This window comes from Oreochromis aureus, linkage group 15 (assembly GCF_013358895.1).
Source record: "Oreochromis aureus strain Israel breed Guangdong linkage group 15, ZZ_aureus, whole genome shotgun sequence".
NCBI classification, from domain to species: domain Eukaryota; kingdom Metazoa; phylum Chordata; class Actinopteri; order Cichliformes; family Cichlidae; genus Oreochromis; species Oreochromis aureus.
This window is the reverse complement of record NC_052956.1, coordinates 19,433,953-19,453,606: the sequence shown is the minus strand read 5'-3', so window position 1 is coordinate 19,453,606 and position 19,654 is coordinate 19,433,953. Positions and strand designations below refer to the sequence as shown.

At 39.5% G+C, this 19,654-nt stretch overlaps 1 protein-coding gene across 1 annotated transcript in view; it reads right to left on the bottom strand.

The window, feature by feature from the left end:
* Positions 1-19,654, bottom strand: part of man1a1 (mannosidase, alpha, class 1A, member 1) — a 148,942-nt gene that overhangs the window by 66,925 nt on the left and 62,363 nt on the right. Inside the window, exons 3-4 of the mRNA XM_031750534.2 lie at positions 18,584-18,699; positions 10,506-10,586 (exon numbers count right to left, since the gene is read on the bottom strand). Coding sequence (XP_031606394.1) covers positions 10,506-10,586; positions 18,584-18,699 — 197 coding nt within the window. The remainder of the gene's footprint in view (positions 1-10,505; positions 10,587-18,583; positions 18,700-19,654) is intronic.

Sequence of the window (19,654 nt, the reverse complement as noted above, 5' to 3'; positions counted from 1 at the left end):
TATGAGTCATGCTTCAACAATACAGCCTTGAATGAACATTTTCAGACTGCTGATGGCAGACATCTAGTTTAATTCTGCTTAGGCAATAAACATTCAATTGCTTTGTTGCCCACCACGAGTCAGACTTTGGGATAACTATCTGCTATTACAAGTCACATGAGTGTTCCAAGCCCAGGGCTAATAAGGGCTAGCACAGAGGTAAGCATAGTATTTAAAGCTGTTTTTATTTGCTTCTGTTTTTTATTTGCTGGGCTAACATCTGTGAAGAAGCCGCTTGGAATTTTTAAGAAAATTCAGAAAAAAAAAAAAGTAAAGAAGCCACAAAAATCTTTTTTTTTTTTCTTTTTTGTTTTGTTTTGTTTCTTTAGGGAAGCAGCTGTTCAAATTACCGCCTTGTCAGCCATATGTCTGCATAACATAAAAAAAGTGCACATGTAGACTTCCTGCTGTTTCTCAACTTTAGCTTAGGGAGTGCCGACTCCTCTCTCAGCCTCTTTCAGTGTGCCTCCTCGTTTCTCTGCCTTGATCTTGCCTCGTTTCCTTTTCTGTGTAATGCTGCATTCATGTCATATTAGAACGACTGACTGTCAGCTACTGGCTGGGAGAAATGTTATTATAAGCAAAACAGCACTTATAGGCTCTTGTACTTGTCATCATGAGGCGCAGTGTTTAAATGCAGGAAGTGAACACGCCTGTTCTCTGTTGAGGCAATCCACAGAACAACATTTTATATTTCTTCATATTGACTTAACATATTATTAAGGATAAACACTGTGTGTATTTCTATGTAGGCCTGCAAGAATTATAAGATAAAGATTAATCCTGACATATGTAAACCTTGTTTGTACCTTAATAACAGAGATAGAAAAGTGACAAAGCAAACAAAATTATGTTAAGCAATAACCTGGTAATAGTGTTTTTGTAACTGATTTAACAGTGTGCATGAGAGTAATGCTAGGATTATTTAATAACTCTGAAATATGGGCAAGGCTTACTGAAAATTATTAATGAAAGCTCCAAGGAGCCTGATTTCAGCTCACTCACAGGCTATTTCAAGCAGCTTTAACTGTTTGATTGAATCACAAAGGCTGAGTATCAGAGTGGAAGACTGGAGATTAGAGTGTTGCTAAGATTTGTGAATATACTTGGGGAAAACTTATCTTAATGGAGACCTATAATTTAGTAGAAGGAATTGGCAAAGGCGTTTTGTGCTATCCCAAGCCAGGCTGCCCAGCTTCTTGTGCCATCGGATCAATCAGTGACAATAAAACCTTTCAGGAAATGAATCAAGGCCTGGCAAGAGGAACCGAATGTTCAGCTAATTTCTGTTGTTCAATGCCATTGAGATCCATGAAACAATCAAGTGCTTTCAATAATACAGGGGGGAGGCAAGACAGCTAATGCTTCTCCAGACAAATGGCTAAGTTATAAGAAAGCAGCACTGAGTGGAACCCTGTCACAAATACCCATTCATATATCTCATAATTGAGATTAAGATCATCTGGGTGAGAAGCTTTTAAGCAGTTAGAAGTGTTTATTTTTGACAGCATGTTATCTAAAACTGTTCCTTTTCCTATGAGAACACAACAGCAGTGTCTAGTTGAGATGCCTTTACACAGCTGGAAATACTCAGTTAGGTTTAGGGCAGAGTGAGGCCCGAGTACAGACACAGGATGACAATGCACTCAATGGTTTGCAAGTTTGCCCAAAGCACCGAAGAGCTCTGGTTTGAGCCCGGGAGGAGACACAAATCCCTTTGGGGTCGACCACCCAGTACCATAGTGTGCCACCTGCTGTGTGAATAAGGAAGCAGCTGAAAGAAGCTTTATGCTCACATGGGTACGATTAACAGTGTAGCATCCACACTATTCCACCACTTGCGGCCGATTGACGTAACTTTTGTTACTAGACCAAGAGGCAATACCCTATAATGCACCAACTATGTATGCCCCTTTTAGTCAGACTGAAACAACTAAAACAGGAGAGACTATTCACCTGTTTCTGTAGATGTCCATGTATAATCCCTGCTTTAAGGGATGTCCACACAGGAAGTGACAAGCGGCGACATGGAGACCAGAGACCTTTAGCAATATCGAATGAAAAGCCTACTGCTGGCAGAGCAAAGGGGCTTCTCTTGACTTCTCTTAACTTCAGAGGCAAGCAACTGAAGCAACCACCAATGAGAGAAATACCTGCACACTATGACCATGATGCTTCCCTTTAATACCTTAAAATGATAAAGTCATTGTTGTATAGCCTTGGCTAACCAACAGACACAGTTAACTTGCGTTATAATTCTTAACCGATTAACAGCAACACTAAATTGTCTAGTCAACTAGTTACACGTACCCCTTTTTTAACCATTACTAAGGCCCTATTTCCTAACACCACCTATACTGTCAATGTCAGGATGGTTTGGTCGAATTCTGCACCATTACATTTGTATATCACGTGAGTGTGGATGCTCTGTCTTCTATAAGCAAAGCTGCAAAGACAACAGGATCAGTTTTTACATTACTTTTAGATAAATATGATTATTTTTGGCATCTGTCTTTGAAAGAGGTCCACGACACACCAGAGAGTCGAGTGTCTAGGTTTGTTATCGAGTGACAGGATTTTTCAGTTTAATCTGTGTTGGTTTAAGGGATGGGGTAAGCAGCTGGGACACTCATCCCTGCAATCATCAGATTACTCTGTCAGACACAACTAAAGGAGATTGGGATTAGTTTTCATCATAATCAGGATTCATCACTTCAATTCATTCTAATCACTGTGGAATAAAGGTTTGAAGAGGATGAAAATCTCTTCTTACGATGAATAATGCAAAATTTAATTAGATTTTCACAGCGAAGACGTGTTAATTCTTCCAAAGCTGTAATTTAAATTTTACACATTACAATTCAAAATTCCTCTCTTTGCTTTTATTGTGTGGATGAAGCTGGGACACAGCACCAGCCGCTTGATTTTCTATTTTGTATTATTTCAGACTTTTTCCATCACTGCTTTCAGTTTCGTTCCTCCATCCATCATCACCTCTTTCCACACTCCTTTCAGGTCTCCCACAGACAATATCTTCCTTCATGCACTGCTTCCTTCTTCCTATTCTCTCACTCTCTCAGCTTACCTGCTCACATGTCTTACTCAGTTTGTCCTTTCTTTGTCTTACCCCCACTTTAAGCACTTTGCTTTGATTATGAAGATGACTGGAAGCCTTATACTTTGCACACCTTTCTATACTTTGTTTACACATCCACTCCCCCCCCCCCTTTCGTCAGTAGATGAGGTCACATGCTAACATCTGTATGCAGCCGGAGACGTTAAAAGCTTGCCAGTAGGGTGCATACAGCCAGTACCGGGTGTACTTTTCTGATCAAATTTTCATCAAAGAGTCAGTCTTTCTGAGTCAGAGCCAAAGACACAGAGTCCCTCTGCTCCTCTAGCTGCTCCTTCTGGGCGTCTTTGGCACTTTTCACCGCTCTCTCCTGGTTTATCACACTCGTCAAGACAACAATCTCTCCTCTGTCCCAAAATTTAGGCTGTAAGCAGAACTGCAAAATGCATTTCAGTTCAGATTGCTTTCAAGACGGATGTTGTCGAGACTGGCGAAGACTCCAAAATGGATAAAAGCTGTTGAATGCTCCTAAAACATGACACCTGACTTTAACTTACACCTCATTTAATTTCGTCTTCTAAACTTTCAAAAACTGGTTTTCACATCCAAGCCCAATCACCAACAGGCCTTAGATTTAAAATTTTAATTGTTTTCAGCAGCTACAATTAAAAAAAATTATTCCTATTTAAGGCTTTTTGATATAAAAGATATTTCAACATTTAAAGTGACCTTCCGGGTGTTCTTGGCTCTTCAGCCTTAACACCCATTAAACATCTCACATGAAAACACCTTAAGATCTCCAGGTGTAGGCCTTTGCAAGGTTTTTTTTTATTTCATGTTATTTTATTTTTTTGAGTATTGAGTTCATTTTATTCAAGTTCTTTTTTTTTTTTTGTCACGGAGCCTTGAAAGGCAAAAAGAAGAAAAAAGTTTTACAGCATGCTGACCAGTGCTGGACACTCCACATGAATGCAGCAAAACCCTGCCAATTATCAGACACCCTACAGCTCACCTGGTGGAATTCACACCACATGCGCAGATGCTGTGCAGCCTGGGTTCGATTTTGCAGGCCATTTCCTGCTTGTCACCTCCCGGCACTCTCTCCTTTACTTTCCTGTCATCTAGCTGTAACCATCTAATAAAGGCACTCTCAAAATCCTTCCTGAAAAAATGAAAACACAGATTTCTGTACATGTGCAGGTGTACAGCAGCTGCTGCAGTATTTCAGTCACTAACAGGAGCAAAGTTCCTGCCAGAGCTCCACTTTGAAGAAGATTTACACATTATCCCTTGGAGAATCCGTTCCATGTATTTTCAATAGAGACGGGTCAATAATTCTGCTGGTTGGGAGGTGGAGGACAGGATATTCTTTATTGCAGTGGTGAGTTCTAATTAGCAAAGGTTAGCCAGCTATCTAAGATCACTCATTAGTTTCAGGGTCATTAGAACTTTTTATTAACTTAAACTTCACTTCATGGCACAACAATACTCTTGAGATTAAAAATCTCATTTGCAAGAGTGCAGACGTCATAAGATCAAGCTAAAAACTTCAAAAGCTCGATCCATTTAAAATTCTCACCAGTGTCAGTTTAGATGACCCAACAACTGACTATCTGAGTTGCTGTGGAGAAGGGATTTCTGCAACTGGTCAACAGGACTTGTTTGAAAGGGGTTGAAGAAGCATGTCCACATGCAGTCCTATACTTTGAGCATGTACATGACAAAAGAATTTCCCTCGGGATAAATAAAGTTATTCTTATTCTTATTCGTATTATTCTTAAGAAGTTTAGTGACTGCATCTGAATTAAAAACTATCCTTGCTGAACAAAAACTAGTAAATATACTTGAAAGGCAAGAAGAAGAAAAACCTGTTTTGTCACATAATGGTGTGACATTATGTAAAAACTCTGAATATAAACTCTAGTCTTCAAACATGACCATTGTATTTTATTCGTACATGTATTAAAGCAAGCACTAGGTTGTCACTACACTCTATAGCATTTTTTTAATACTAATACATTAAAATACAAATAAAAGGCCTCACACAGACCTGCACTGGTCAGAGCGGGCACTTTGATGCATTTAAGGGAGGTTTTGTTTAACTGAAAGGATCATTTCTGAATATGCTGAGTGGGCTGTTGACAAGGTCTCCTATCTCTAATGAATTCATTTTCAATTCAGACGACAACACTAGAAAATGCAGACAAAGTCAAGAGGCGGAATACTTTCTAAGGTCATGATCTTATCTACAGTATTATTTTCTGTATTCATCTGGCTGCCTCACGCTTTAAAAAGTATCTTCTTTGGCTACTCTGAATTGGAAGTTACATAATGTCTATCAAGTGTTCAATTGTTATAAAAATATCTCTCCACATAATGTACCTGGATGTGGGTAGTGGGAGTTTAAGCCTGTAGGTGAGAAGAACTGGACTCATCTAGAAAACCTCTAATGCGCTAGGTGAAAATGAAGAATTAAAGGTCTGTAATTCTACCAACTGTGAAAATGAAAAACACAAATTCAAATTTTGTGTTTTCTGCTTTAAACTTCACCTGTAAGACAATATAGATTTTTGTTTTCTTTGGGATGGAATTTAACTTTAACTGGTTTTTAGCACGGAGCACATCTTTTTTCCATTAGATTCAAACCCTTGCTAGTATTGTGTTTGGCCCTCTTTGCCCTAAGAACTGCTTTATAGACTCAATAAGGTTTTGAGAAAATTCCTCAGAGATTTAGGTCCATGTTGACAGGGCAACTCTATGCCATCTGGTGACTGTGACAGCCATTTGAGTACAGTGAACTCATTCTCGTGCCAGAAACCAGTTTGAGATGATCAATCGATGATCAAAAGATGAAATCAAGTCACATCAGATTTTTCCAATCGTCTATTGTCCAGTTTTAGTGAGTCTATGTGAACTGTAGCCTGAGTTTCTTGTTCTTAGCTGACAGGAGGGGCACCAGTTGTCGTCTTCTGCTTCAAGGTCCAATGTGTTGAGCATCCAGAGGCTCTTCTGCATACTTTGGTTGCCATGAGCGATTGTTTGAGTTACAGTTCGAGGCAGTCTAGACAGTCTTGTTTCTGACTGTTTCTGAACCCGAGAGATAGTTGTGCAGGAAAATCCCAGCAGATCAGCAGTTTCTGACATCCGTGCTACAAAATCACTCACGTGAACTTCCTTTCCATTTGAACTTCATCAAGTCATCTTAACCATGTCGCCATGACTAAACGCCTGATTAGACATTTACATTTATGAGCAATTGAACATGTGTACTTAAAGCATAAGCCTGCATAAGCCATGAAAGCAGTTTTACCCAGCAGTTTTGCAACCATACACTGACGGACATTCAGAGCATCACCACTACCCACATTCAGTCATCTTCACTATCACATGCTTTCAGTCCTCCGAGGCTACCTGTTGGCCATCTATCCATGAGAGAACCCTGACCTTGAGGTGAATGAATGGGACCTTGTGTAGCGGCAATGAAATAGAAGAGGATGGTGAACTGAGCGACACTCATAAAAGAAATGGATCTAAGAGTGATTGCGAGTGAGAAAGATGGGGAGTCAGTTTTCAATTCACTGTCTCGCTCATGTTGAGAGGATAATCAGTTCAGATGATGCCAAAAGCTTCGAATTTTCTCATTATTATGGCTGCCAATAAAGATTAATGCAGGAAGCTTGCTATCAGCTTTCTAAACATTAAAAAATGTTGGGCGTTTTTTTAGGTTTTTTTGAATACCTTCAAACATTTTCTACCTTACACATTGATACTCTGATGGCTGAATCGGGGCAATTTTAGAGTTCAGTTACTGGCCAAAGCACATTTTACATGCAGACCAGAGCAGCTGGGGATCAAAACTCTGACCTTGTGCTCTACCTCTTGAACCACACTGTAGCCAAACCCACCACAGACAAATAGCGGGTGGGAAAAAATGTACTGACGGCTGCCAGAGCTACCCCTGACCCTTCTAGTAGTTGCTCCTATAATATGGTAAATATCCTGTATTTGTATACTTAGTCCCTAAGGACCCCAAAGCACTTTACACTACATTCAGTCATTCACCCATTCACACACATTGGTGATGGCAAGCTACATTGTAGCCACAGCTGCCCTGGGGCACACTGACAGAGGCGAGGCTGCCAGACCTTTTTGCCCAAGAATATTTGGCATGCAGCCTGGAGCAGCCTGGGACCGAACCACCAACGTTCTGGTTAGTGGCTGACCTGCTCTGCCACCTGAGCTACAGCCACCCATGTATATTTGACAATCAAAGCTTACTTCCTTCTTGAGTTAAGAAAACTTGACCTCTGACCTTGACCTTGAGGCCAAGGTCACCGAGGTTCAACCTCATTTGAGATTTTTTACAGATACACTTATGGTATCCATTTGAAAATCCTTGGAGACATATTTATCAAGTTTTTGTGTCCACAAATTTTAGTGTCCACTCTGTCCACCCATCCACCCGGTGTGGTGACAACAATACCCAATCACCTTTTTATGACTGAGGGATAATAAAAAAACAGAAAAACAACAACAAAAAAAGAAAGAATAACTCACATATGGTTATGCAAAAGCTTTACTATGGTGACACACACATAGGCTCACACTGTCATTAGTATTATACTGCCCACTTTGTTATCAGCTTTAGGACTCAAAGTAGGAAATATTAAACTATTGTCTTCTTACAACTTAACCACTTTGCACTCTTTAAGTAGCGCTCGCTGTTCTTATTAGTTTTACTGTTTAGTTTTATGTCATGATCCATACATCTGAAGTAAGAAATAATATTCCTCCAGATTTTCTGTGTGTGGTGAAGCATGGAAATGCTCACTGAACTTGGAAATGGGTTTGGCTCTCCAGTCTGACTTCTGCCCACACCGCCTCCCTCTGCTAATAAAGAAGCGCTTAGCCTCACAAGCGTCGTTCATTCACTGCCGGGATGAAGATGTAGATTAGGGTGTATACCTGCATGTAAAGAACTGATTACTGCTGAAGTGTCAGCGGTAATGAAGAAGCCACTTAAAGGAAAATCCCACTTGGTGACATCAGTCTAAAAAACAGAAATCAACTGTGAAGATCTTTGGGGTATGGGGTATGCTTATGCTGGTATCAGGTTTTTGGGGCTGTAATGATGTGCAGAATTATCTGTTCTTTAGTGGGGCTTCATCATTCATTTAGAGACTGAATGTCATAAGCTGAAGAGATGAAGGAGATATGGCATCAAGAAAAAACTGAGTTTAAGACACCACTTCTGCATCGGCAGAGTAGCGCAATACCCTGCTGGTGTCATTTTCACAGCCTCTTGTCGCTGAGCAGATTTATACACATGCACACAAGCACAACAGGTCTGGCACTATGAGTAAAGTGAGAAGCCCTGTGGAATCTCCCTCCTTGCTCGTTTTTCCTGCATAAAACAAGGCTGCAGAAATAGTTTTTCAGCACTCAGACACTTCAGGACATATTCAGTCCCTGAGGGTGGAGGGAACACCACCGCTCAGTTCCCTTTCACCTATAAAGTCAAGCAGAGCGCTGACCCCAAGTGTCCTGAACTTTCACTCTTTTACTACAGAAGAAAGTAAAAGTTGCTTCAGACCACATGACTGGCTGCATTTCAATGTAAACATCAGCAGAGAAGTGGGAAATTAGTCTGCTGACATATGACAAAGGGATAGCTGCTTTAAACCTTATTTTTGTACAAGTGAGAGAAGTTTCCAGTCTGGCAACAAAAACAACTTGGTTAGATTTGGAAGAAGATCTCAGGGTTTGGGTTAAAACACATTTTCAAGAAAAGTAACCTCACTGGCAGGATCTTTAACATCTTACAGAGCCCGTCTGGCAGAAAGCATCAAAGGCAAACTTGAACCAATTTTGTGCACAGCCAAAACTTCATCTAAAAGAGGCCACAGCAACTTCTTTTCCCCCAAAAGACTGTGAGACAAACTTAAATAAAGTAAGTGAAAGACAAGCTAACAACTAAATGAAAACATGGTTCAGGTGTCTGTGAAATATTACTGTAGAACATAAAGAAATCCAACTGAACTGAGATTTAAATCAGCCTACATTTTCCTTAGCTGCCATCTGGCTGATATCCACTCCTGCAAAGGTCGCTAATGAACCCCACTGCATAGGAATAGAGTTAAATAGCAGCTCTTTGAAGTCATTCACAGAATTGTGTCAGGCTGAATAACTGCATAATGCTGCCTCTTACACCTTTCAGGCCACTGTAAACATGAGTGAGATACTCTGCTGGCCAATTTCGGCTTATATTTTCCTCACATGTGTTCCTGAAGCAAGCCTTTCCACTCAGCAGCCATCTCTGAAATACTTCCGGGCAGTTATTTTGAAGCCGTTCGGTCACACTGACATAAAAACAGCAGTAAAATCTGGTTGGTTTTTATTAAAATTGCACTTCTACTACACTTGCACATAGTTTCACAACATTACAGCTTCATTAAGAGAAAGAAATTCAAAATGCAGACAGTATCTGTGCTTATCCAACCAGAACACTGAACAAATGCTGCGCTAATTTGCACTGTGGATTTAATATGCAAAGAAAAAGTAAAACAAAGTATATTTAATAAACTATAAAGGGGAGACAGTCATGGCTGCCACCACACAGCCGAAAGTGGTGTAAGGCTTAATGTTCGCATGTGTCATGTGTTTTCCCATTTTGTCTGTTGATGGCTCACTGGAAGCAGATAACCAACCATCATTGGCATTTCAGAATTCTCCCATAGATTTCTATTCATGATTTGCTGAATGCCACTGGTCTCCAGTAAAGTCCAGAAGGTTGTGGTAATGCAGAAGATTGACCGGTCGCAAATTTTGGTGGTGTAAGCCACAAACCTAAAGTACCAGCACCAAAGTAAGGACATTAGGGGGTGATTCCAGAACTTAATTCAGGCCCTGGTCCCTGCAGTAGTTCCTCTAAAGGTTCTTTGTCTATAAGCAAATTCCCTGCTCAACTCTTTAATAATACAACAGCTTTCAGTATTTAAAGCACATGAAATAGAACTGTTAATAGTGAAAAAGCGCTACAGAAGACAAGATCCAAGAACAACAACGCAGAAGTTAATCTTCCACCCATAGGAAGGCTGGAAGCAAATCAATCAAATTAGATGACGGAGCAACGGTACTCAAACGAAGAACTTAAATTCACCCTGCCATATGGGAGGCATCTAACTGCACCAGCTATTAAAGGGGATAATGCCAAAGATTTTGAGCACATGAAAACATTAATTCATTCAGTCTCTACTCTACCATCTGTTTCATCAATCAGACTACAGGCTGAGATTCCCCAAAGACTCCCCAAAGTTTCATTCAATGCAGAGGTGGCAGAAAAATAAATAAATAAATAAAAGCAAAACACAGGAAGGTTTATTTCTCTACTTACCTCTTTTCCAGACAAGTAGTAGGCGGACAGCAGACCTCCAACAAATCTGATGTTCACCTCAAACACCGACACTTCTGCGTTCTGCGACAAAGACAAAAGAAAAGAAATATGAGACGAAATATAACCGCGAACTACTCATGAATACACATTTCTTCTCCCACAAACAGCGAGCTAAGAAAGCAGAAAACTCAAAACTGAAACGTTCCTGGGCTTCTTCTTGGCCTCAGGGAGGAGTAGACAGAGGTGAGCTTTTCACAGTCTAGACAGATATTTTCAGGCTGATGCTGTAAACAGCTGAATAAATTTGAATACTAGGTTTCTCCGTGCTGCTACAAATGACCGAGTAGCCCAATGAGTGTGTTAAAACTGAGCCAGGATGAATGAAAGAGAAAGTGGCTTATCCCACAAAGTGTTTGCATGAAAGCATCTGCTCAGGAGGCGTGCAAGTACGCCGCATGAGTAGGGTTGTGGAAATCTTATGAGATCAGGTTCACTCGTGCAGGGAGGACATTCAGCAAACTTGCGCAGAAGCACTTGGCAAGCACGCTTGGCCAAGGACAAAAGAGGACTGTTACACCGGTTGACATATGTAAGGATGCGATAACAAGGAGCATTTATACTGAAGCAAATCATGTGTGCTGCACGCTCCTTTCCATGGGTCACTCCTTGAATGCACAACATTAGGTATGTGGCAGGTTTTATAAAGGAGTTAAGGCATGTTAACTATGCGAGGCAAGCTCAGAAAAGGGAAGAACTCGGTTTCTCCAGATTGGGGGTGGGGTGGGGTGACTCTGGTAAGTGATCTCTCACAGACCAAGAAGAAGGAAATTCCCTCACTAAAGGTTTCAGAAGTTTCGAATAACTAGGGTTAGCCATGCTTTGTGTATGGCTGAGGATGTTACATTAAAGAAGGGATCTACCAACTGTTTTTAGTTGAGAACCAGCACCAAATTTTCCAAACCATTCGAAACATATTCTTCCCGGGCAGCAATCCAGCAACCCTCACAGTATGTTTACAGCCTGGTACAAAAATGTCTTTGATCTCTGCAGGTAATTTCCCCATGACTGTTGAATGTCATCCATTTGCATAGTGGACGCTCTGTCTGACAGGTGTGCTCAAATGTAGCCAACAGCCTGGAGTCACAGCTCTCCTTCCTATTTTGGAGCATTTTAACAGGATTATTGGTCCAACATTATGGGCCCCTGTGGGCAGCCCATTCAAGATGTTGCTTTAGTGTTTAGTTAGTAAAACTGATATTAAAAAAAAAGACACTTCCTGAAGTCTTTCAGGACCATCCTTTGGTTTACTCTGACTGGCTGAATGTGGAAACAGAAAGATCATCAGTCTGCCAATAGATCAACTTTGATTTTAATGTTATGTGTTTGGGGAATCTGCCAACTGTACTCAAAAAACCAGACAGATACTTAAAAACTGCACCTGGGAAAGAAATAACTAAGAAATGGTTGCGTGAAGACTTTCCAACAATCACTGGAATGGACAAAAATTGTTCAGGAGATCCAAGACAGAACAAGTAACGTCTCTGACACTAAAAACTACCCTATTCAGAGGATCAGAAATCACATCTAATGGTAAAGACTAATAGTAATGGGGATATTTGTCTATTTGTATGACTATTATGCTTTTTTTCTGTTAAAGAACAATCAGCAAAACTCTGGATTTGAATAAGCATTAGAAATTTATCCATAGAGGTGACTCACAAAGAGTTTTTTTAAATATAATAAACAATGTTAGACAAAAATTTTAACTGAGTATTATTTGAGTGTCATTGCTCTCATGTGATGAGTTTCATGTGATGAGTATTGTTAAATTCAAAAAAATTAGCTATAAAGGTAGACATCCCTTAATGTATGTGTCAAAATTTGAGTTATTGTGACCGTTGGTTCATCAGCATATTTTTAAGTTTGACAGGAAAAAAAAGAATGCTGACAAAGCACCGCACACCTTGAAGGGCACACGTACGGCAGCCTGAAAAAGAGCAGTGACTTCCAAAGTTTTTTAAAGATATCTTTAGGTACCAAAAACCGCCTTTAAAGGCGGAGATAAAGTGTGCCGTCTTTAAAAACACAATACATCTATTTCTGGGCAGAATTAATGGAGGGAAAAATAACAAAAATTGTAACGTTGTATAGCCATTTGTCTCAGTAGTTGAACAATGAAGCTTCATTTCTCTCTCACGTCCATCCTTTATGAACAGATTCCCGAGGCGGATGAAGTTTTTGTGCTTGACTGACAGCTCTCATAAGTCACTGCTGTCGACTAGAGATAGGACAACAGACTCTGCAAGGGGGAGGTGAAAAAAAACAAATTATGTGCCACACAAAATGTGTCCTGTCTTTTTTTCATCCCCAAGTCTTAGTGACTGATTGAGTGGGGAGATTGCAGCACTAATTCGTTCTAATTACAATTTAATTATTTGTTTTAACACTTAGGCAGCTGTAATCCAAAAGTACAATAAATACTTCTTCCTACGTTTTAATGTTTATTGGCAATAAGCTAAAAGATGACGCTTTACATCAAAGTCAAAATTTTTAAAATACTTTAATTTAATTTTAAAGACTGAAACATCTTCAGCCAGCAGTCATCCTGCGGTGTTTTGTGACTGTGTGAAGAAGCCAACACTGCTTTAAACTGCTGGACAATGACCCTCTGAGTCAGCAGCTGTGTGACATTATCTCACTCCTGACAGAGCTGGCAGGCAAGCAGTCAAGTCTCCTGATGTTGCAACATTCGGTCCATTACACTCCGCACAGGAAACTGACTAAGCACGGGCTTTTCCAAGCAGAGAACTAATTAAGGACTGAAACAAGATGAGCCCAGGAGATAATGTTCCCAGCTACAACTCATCAGATCAAAGTGTATCCACAGATGTTGCGAGGCCAGTTGTAAAAAATAACTGGACCGGCCTATAATTCCCTTTATCTCATCACAAGAAATGTTGTTTCAGTGTTTCGTAATGAACAAGCCGTCCCAAGAGTGTAACAATTCCAACTCTATTCCTCTTTGCCTTTCAAAAGATTCAGGACTTCGCAATTTAAGTGAAAATAAATGGTAATAAATTACCAGTGGGGCTCTTAAAGTCCCAAAGACTCTAAGTGAGGTGTCACGCTTTCTCAGGTGTTGTGGTACCAGCAAACTTTGGACACCATGCCAGTCGCTGCATACAGAGATTGTGTGATCCCACAGGCAAGTGTAAAATCTATTGGTTTACAAAGGAGGGAGGAGCTCTAAAGGATGATCTGACATATGCTCTTAAGGAAGAATTTCATTAATCAATCCATCTTCTTAACGGCTTATCCGAGTTTAAAGAACAAAATAGTATTCCAATCTTGCCAGATATTGTTGCATGTGGTGCAAATATAGTCATAGAAAAAAACGGATAACTCCATCCAAGCTTAAGGACTGTACGCCTCTCTGTGGCAGCCTGATGATGGCCTATAGGATGGACGGTAAGCCTGGCAAGCGCATACAGAAACTACTGGAGAATACTGACTTTGCCAAATATTAGAGAAATATTTATGCTCTATGTACTTCATGTCCTCTTTGTACAGATTTCAATGGCAAACGCTCATTAGTAGTGGCATCACTTTAATATTAATAAGCCTCAAACAACTGCTATTATTTTCGTTGTTTTAATCTCTTTCATTTGTTTGCCTTGTTCCTTTGCTTCAAAAACGAGTAACCCAAACATAAAGTTGAACTTTTTCTTTTGACTGTTGATACCTGTTTGCCTGCTTTGTTTCACCCCAAATACTTAATTGTTGCTAATAATACGTGATGCCGGTTAGTGTTTTCTTAGATTAATTTCAGTGAAATCTGGGTTGTTGTTTTTTTAGAGATGCTTAAAATAAAAGTCAGACTTACATCGGCTAACTCAGCTGACATTTTAACCCCTGTGAGGGTGGTTTCAAAGCCGCCTACAGAATCCTTCCCATTAAAAAGCATTTTAGCGGAATATCAAAATCAGCTTTACATCTCGACATTATGCTACTGCAGGAAATGATCACAAAACAATGGGCTTCCTGCTGCTACAATGCCTTTTGACTGACAGGGCGACTGCTGGCAAATACTGGAAATCAGGAAGGATTATGCACAAAGCGGTGGTACCAAAAATTCAGACGTGGAAACCTCAACGAGTAAAACATCCAAAACATGCACAGTTTCAGAGACAGTAATGAGGATTAAAGCTGATCTGAAGGCATAACTGACAACACTACTTGAGCTTTTATATATCATGTTTGGTGGATGTATGTTTTGGTTTTCAGAATCAGACTTCATAAATCTGATATCAGAACCATGCTAAAAGAAAGACAAAGAAACTGCTTTGCTGTTCCCCCCTAATGAGGAGCTCTTAACAGGAATGTTATAATGAGGACAGCAAACATCAAAGGAAGGAGGGGAAATGTTTGTGTTTTACTCTTTAACATGTGCCCACACAATTAATCAGCAAAAGCAGAAATTACATACAGTAGATGAGATATCCACATCAGACTTTGTGTAAGAAATCGGCACTAGATTTGTAACTTTTAAGTCTAATCTTTTATTAGAATTATAAGCCCTTCCATGAGTGGTCATAAAAGCTGGGAAGTTTTAGTTGACAGGATTTATATATGATGAATCAATCCCCAGGTGGCAATTATGATCCCGTGTGCTTGCTCGCAACTTTCTACAAACTAAAGTTTAACATGTTCCTTTGTGTAAATGTATGCAAATACTGAGCAACTCATGCACAAAGTGCTCTAAAAGCACTTTAATATTATTCACTGTTTGCTTTACATATTCCCATGCACTCATTAGAAGCAAACTCCTGGACCATGAGCATACAATAACAAGTTGATGAATAATAAACCTGGAAAACTCAAGAGCAACATATCAAACATTATACCTGTATGTGGGCTCTCTGCCTCTGGGTTTTTATTGATACCATTATGGAAGAGAATTCAGTGTCCATACACCAATTTCCTGGATGTTTCCGGATGTTCAGAAGAGTCAAAGTGGCATAATTTTCAACAATTTTGGTAACACGTTTATTGTATTGGGTTCCATTATCAGCAGAGCTCTTTGGAACACCAAGTAATTGTTTCTAACCTTATAGACAGCAGAAAATTACATTAGTCTATATATAATCTCACTGAGGATAAATTTCCTGCATTAAATACTGGAATGTCAGGCAGTTTAGAGCTTAGTATGTTTATTAAATTGTGTCTTATGCTTAATATGAGCACAAGCTTATGTCTTAGGAATGGAAATGCACTTTAAATTGAACTAAATTGTTATTGCTGATAAAATAAATGTGCATGCTCATAGGCTGCATCCAGCAGCTGTTTAACACACATGTACAAAAACGTGGTAACATCTTTGGTTTAAAATAAAGGGAAACTAATGCTTATGCACTGACTGTATATAAAAGATGGACATAGCCAGTTCCCCATCAGCCACTGGTTTCAGGTCTTAGCATCAGTGAATTTTTATTTACCCATTTAAATAGTATTAAGGCTTAAGTTCACAACACTATGGGCCTTAGTTTTTTTGTAACACTTGAGTACTGAGCTAGTCACTATAGCTGTAGTCACTTCTGTGCTCTATTATATCCGCTCATTGAATTTAGTTTTGGGATCTCATTTGTGCTGTTGGTATTATGTGAATCATTTTTAGTACAACTTATTACATGAGTGTATTTAGGCCGATAAGTCGGCACTACACACTCTCTTCCAAATATGGTGTTTGTACCATCCATTTTTAAATACAGTCTAAGATACACTCACAAGGAGGCTTCATCTAACATCCAAGTTAAGAGAGCAATAAAGAGCCCTCACTGTGATATGTATTTATACACCTGCTCACCTTTTCATGTATCTATATAAAGGTTAGATTTCATACATTAGGTCATGGGCTGGATCACATTCATTCCAACTTCCAATAAAAACATGCCTTTCAAACTGGAAAGTAGCACCGTGTGACCTACAGGAAGTAATGACATGTTTTTCGATTTTTCATAAGCTCACAGTAAAACTTTACAGCCTCAGGAGTGCTGCGTGAAAGCATATGTCCTTGCTAAGGGGCTTTCAACTTGAAGCATTTCTTTAAGTGTGCTATACTGAGTAGACATCCATACTTCTGTAATTCAGTGTGTTGTGGATTAAAAAAGCTTTTAAATTCCAAGTGATGACTCAGTGGAGACACATGGACAGAAAAGAAACCAGGCCTCCAAATGTGGTTTCTCTTACTTTCAATTGAATGTCTGTATACACAACACCTCCTCTTGTAAGACCATTTAAGGCTGACAGTAAACATCCCACCTTCTCGACAAATTATTTTCACTCCTGTGTGCTGGTCAGGAACAAATCTCAAAATGGGAACTGATTTGGCTCGAAGCTCAGCACACAGGTGGTGATCTAAATTTGGGATTTCCGCCAGCGGTAGACTTTTTTTTTTCTTAAGTGGGACTGTTATATTCAGGAAATCTGTGTGCAAACAGTTATGATTTCATTTGCTGTTGCAGGAAACTCAACGTCACATGACAAACTAAACAATGCTGAGTGTAAGCACCACTTGACCAAAGCTGCTAACTGCTTTTTGAGTTTTGTTTCATCTCTGCAGTTATTTAGATGCCAGACACTTAGAACACTTAGAAGATAATTTATGACATGGCATGAATTATCCAAATCAATCTTTTTTCAAGATCCAAATACATGAACCACCACAGTTATTGTGGATGTTGCAAATGACACACACAAAGTACTCAGACTGGACCTTCTTGCAGTGCTAACCGCCACACGATCATGCCACCAGATATAAACAGAGAGATGTGTACACCACATTTATTTTGTATAACTGAAAGTGAACTAATACACGTTTGTTTTTTTTAATTAAAGTAAGGAATTTATATATGAAAAGTTCCTGAGGGAGTGAGGAGTTAGTTATTAAAAAAAAAAAAAGTTGTTGAGATTTTGCATCCACTGTTTACGAGCCAAGCCAGTGATTCTCAAATAGGGAAGGTGGAGCATGGATGATCGGGGGGGTGTATTTAGTGAAACCCAGTTAAATGTATGTCACTTTGATAGAGGGAAAAATAAAAAATGCTTGTGCTGATGATTATTTGAATGAAATTTGATTTTTTTTTTTCCCTACTTTTTTTTCCAACTTATTAGTTTATTTAAAAATGCATGGCCTAAGAACCATAAATTTACATGCATTGAAATTCTTAAAATGTAATAATGCAATACTTTATTAAACCTCTTGAATTAAAGCTGAAGTCTTCATTGTTTAATTTATAATCCACTATGGTGGTATAAAAAGGTCAAATTCATGAGCTATGACTCTTTTCTACCAGTCTTTAGAAAATCATTTTTAAATTAAATACCTACAGCAAATTATCAGGAAATTAAAAGACATTTTAGAACCTTATTCTTCAATGACCTTTTTATTGACCTACAGGAAAACTGGTCTTCTGTGCAAAATGTTTGAGGCATTTTCTCTACGAATGCATCAATCCGATATTTGGATCAGATATTGCTCTGATCCCAAAAGAGATATTGTTGCCAGCAAGCCAATCTAGTCAGCTCAGTTCTATGTTAGTTTTTCAGCATACCATGCAGGAGAGCTAACACGGCAAAGAGGAAGCTAACTGCAAAGCAACACCAGCTCGGAGGCGTTTCAGGCCGGCTACGCCAACAGCTTTTTCATTTCATGTTTACATAACTTTTACTTAACCACAAGCTGTGGTTTAGTTGACACAACTGAAACTCGCCTTACTCTGCTAAATATTTATCAGAGAGTTATATATTTTAGAAGGTAGAAGGATGCTGGTTCAACATAACACCTGTCGAGAACCATTGATTATCCGCACAGTAAGAGACTCGTGCAGTACTAATACTGGATGCTTTTTGTGGGCTACACAGTGGTGCAGTGGGTAGTAGGGGTGAGCAATGTAGCCTCCAAATTATATCGTATATTCAAAAAAATCTACAATAATATTTACCTGCACAAAAAAATATAATATTCAATATTTTATTGTTGCTATATACCTGACCATAACAAGAGCACACACGCAACTTACCACGTTGAAATCAAGGCTCTTTTCCACCCAGTCAGTAGCAGCATCAAACTCTTCAAACATCTCCATGATGTAGAGGGTATCCAAAGCATCCACTATTGTCGCTCCTTTTATACTTCCTAGAAGGAACACAGAACAAAAGGTTAAAAACAGATTACACACTCACGCAGGCCTTTGTTTTTTACATATAGCACCCGATTTAAAAAACAGAGGAATATCAGAAAGCAAGCTGGTAACAAAAGTTCTCAAGCTGAACTTTTGAAATGAGCAAAAACTCCCGTGAAGTTCTTTCAAAATGTTAAAAGCTTGTTAGTCAGCAAACCATTCCTTTTATAGCAGGGATGACAACAGGTGTTGGCGCCAGACTCACTAGAAAAGCAGTGAATAAACAGCAGAAGCTAGAAGTTATGTATGGAGGTTGAATAAATTATTTTTGCTCGACAGATGGTGAGAGGTAGCGATTATCGGCACTGATGAAACGGCAGGAGTATTGCTTATCTCCAGTGATTAGCCTCATAGTAGGAGGGAAGACACACAGAGAGACACAAACCATAATTTCAGCACCGTCATTATCCAAGCTCCCCCACCCAACAATCCCAACACCTCAATAAATCATTATGCATGCAGAGTAGAGCCTTCAGTAAAGCGTTTAGTTCCTGCATACTTGCTATAAACACCAGATAGGAGTTACGGTATCTGACCACTTAAAGGTGAGAAAGAAAAGGCAAAGGATGGGAGAGAGACAGGAGAAACAAAAACACCAGTGCATCAGCATCAGGAGGCTGACCTACAGAGAGAAGGGCAGGGAATGAAGGTAGAAAGAAAAGCAGCGAGAGCGGAGAACATACTGAAATAATAATAAGGACAGTCCAAGTCATTAAAGCAAGTTTGAAAAAGATGCGGCTACAGAGTGGCTCGAGTTAAGAGGAAAACCAGAGAGAGCGGCTGGTTTGTTTTTTGTGTGGATCTGTTGGTTTATGTTCCTCTGTGAGTGGTGGGAAGATTCAAAAGCGGCTAAAAGCTTTCCATTAGACACATCGCTGAATCATCAGCCCGAGGCACAGAGACACTGTT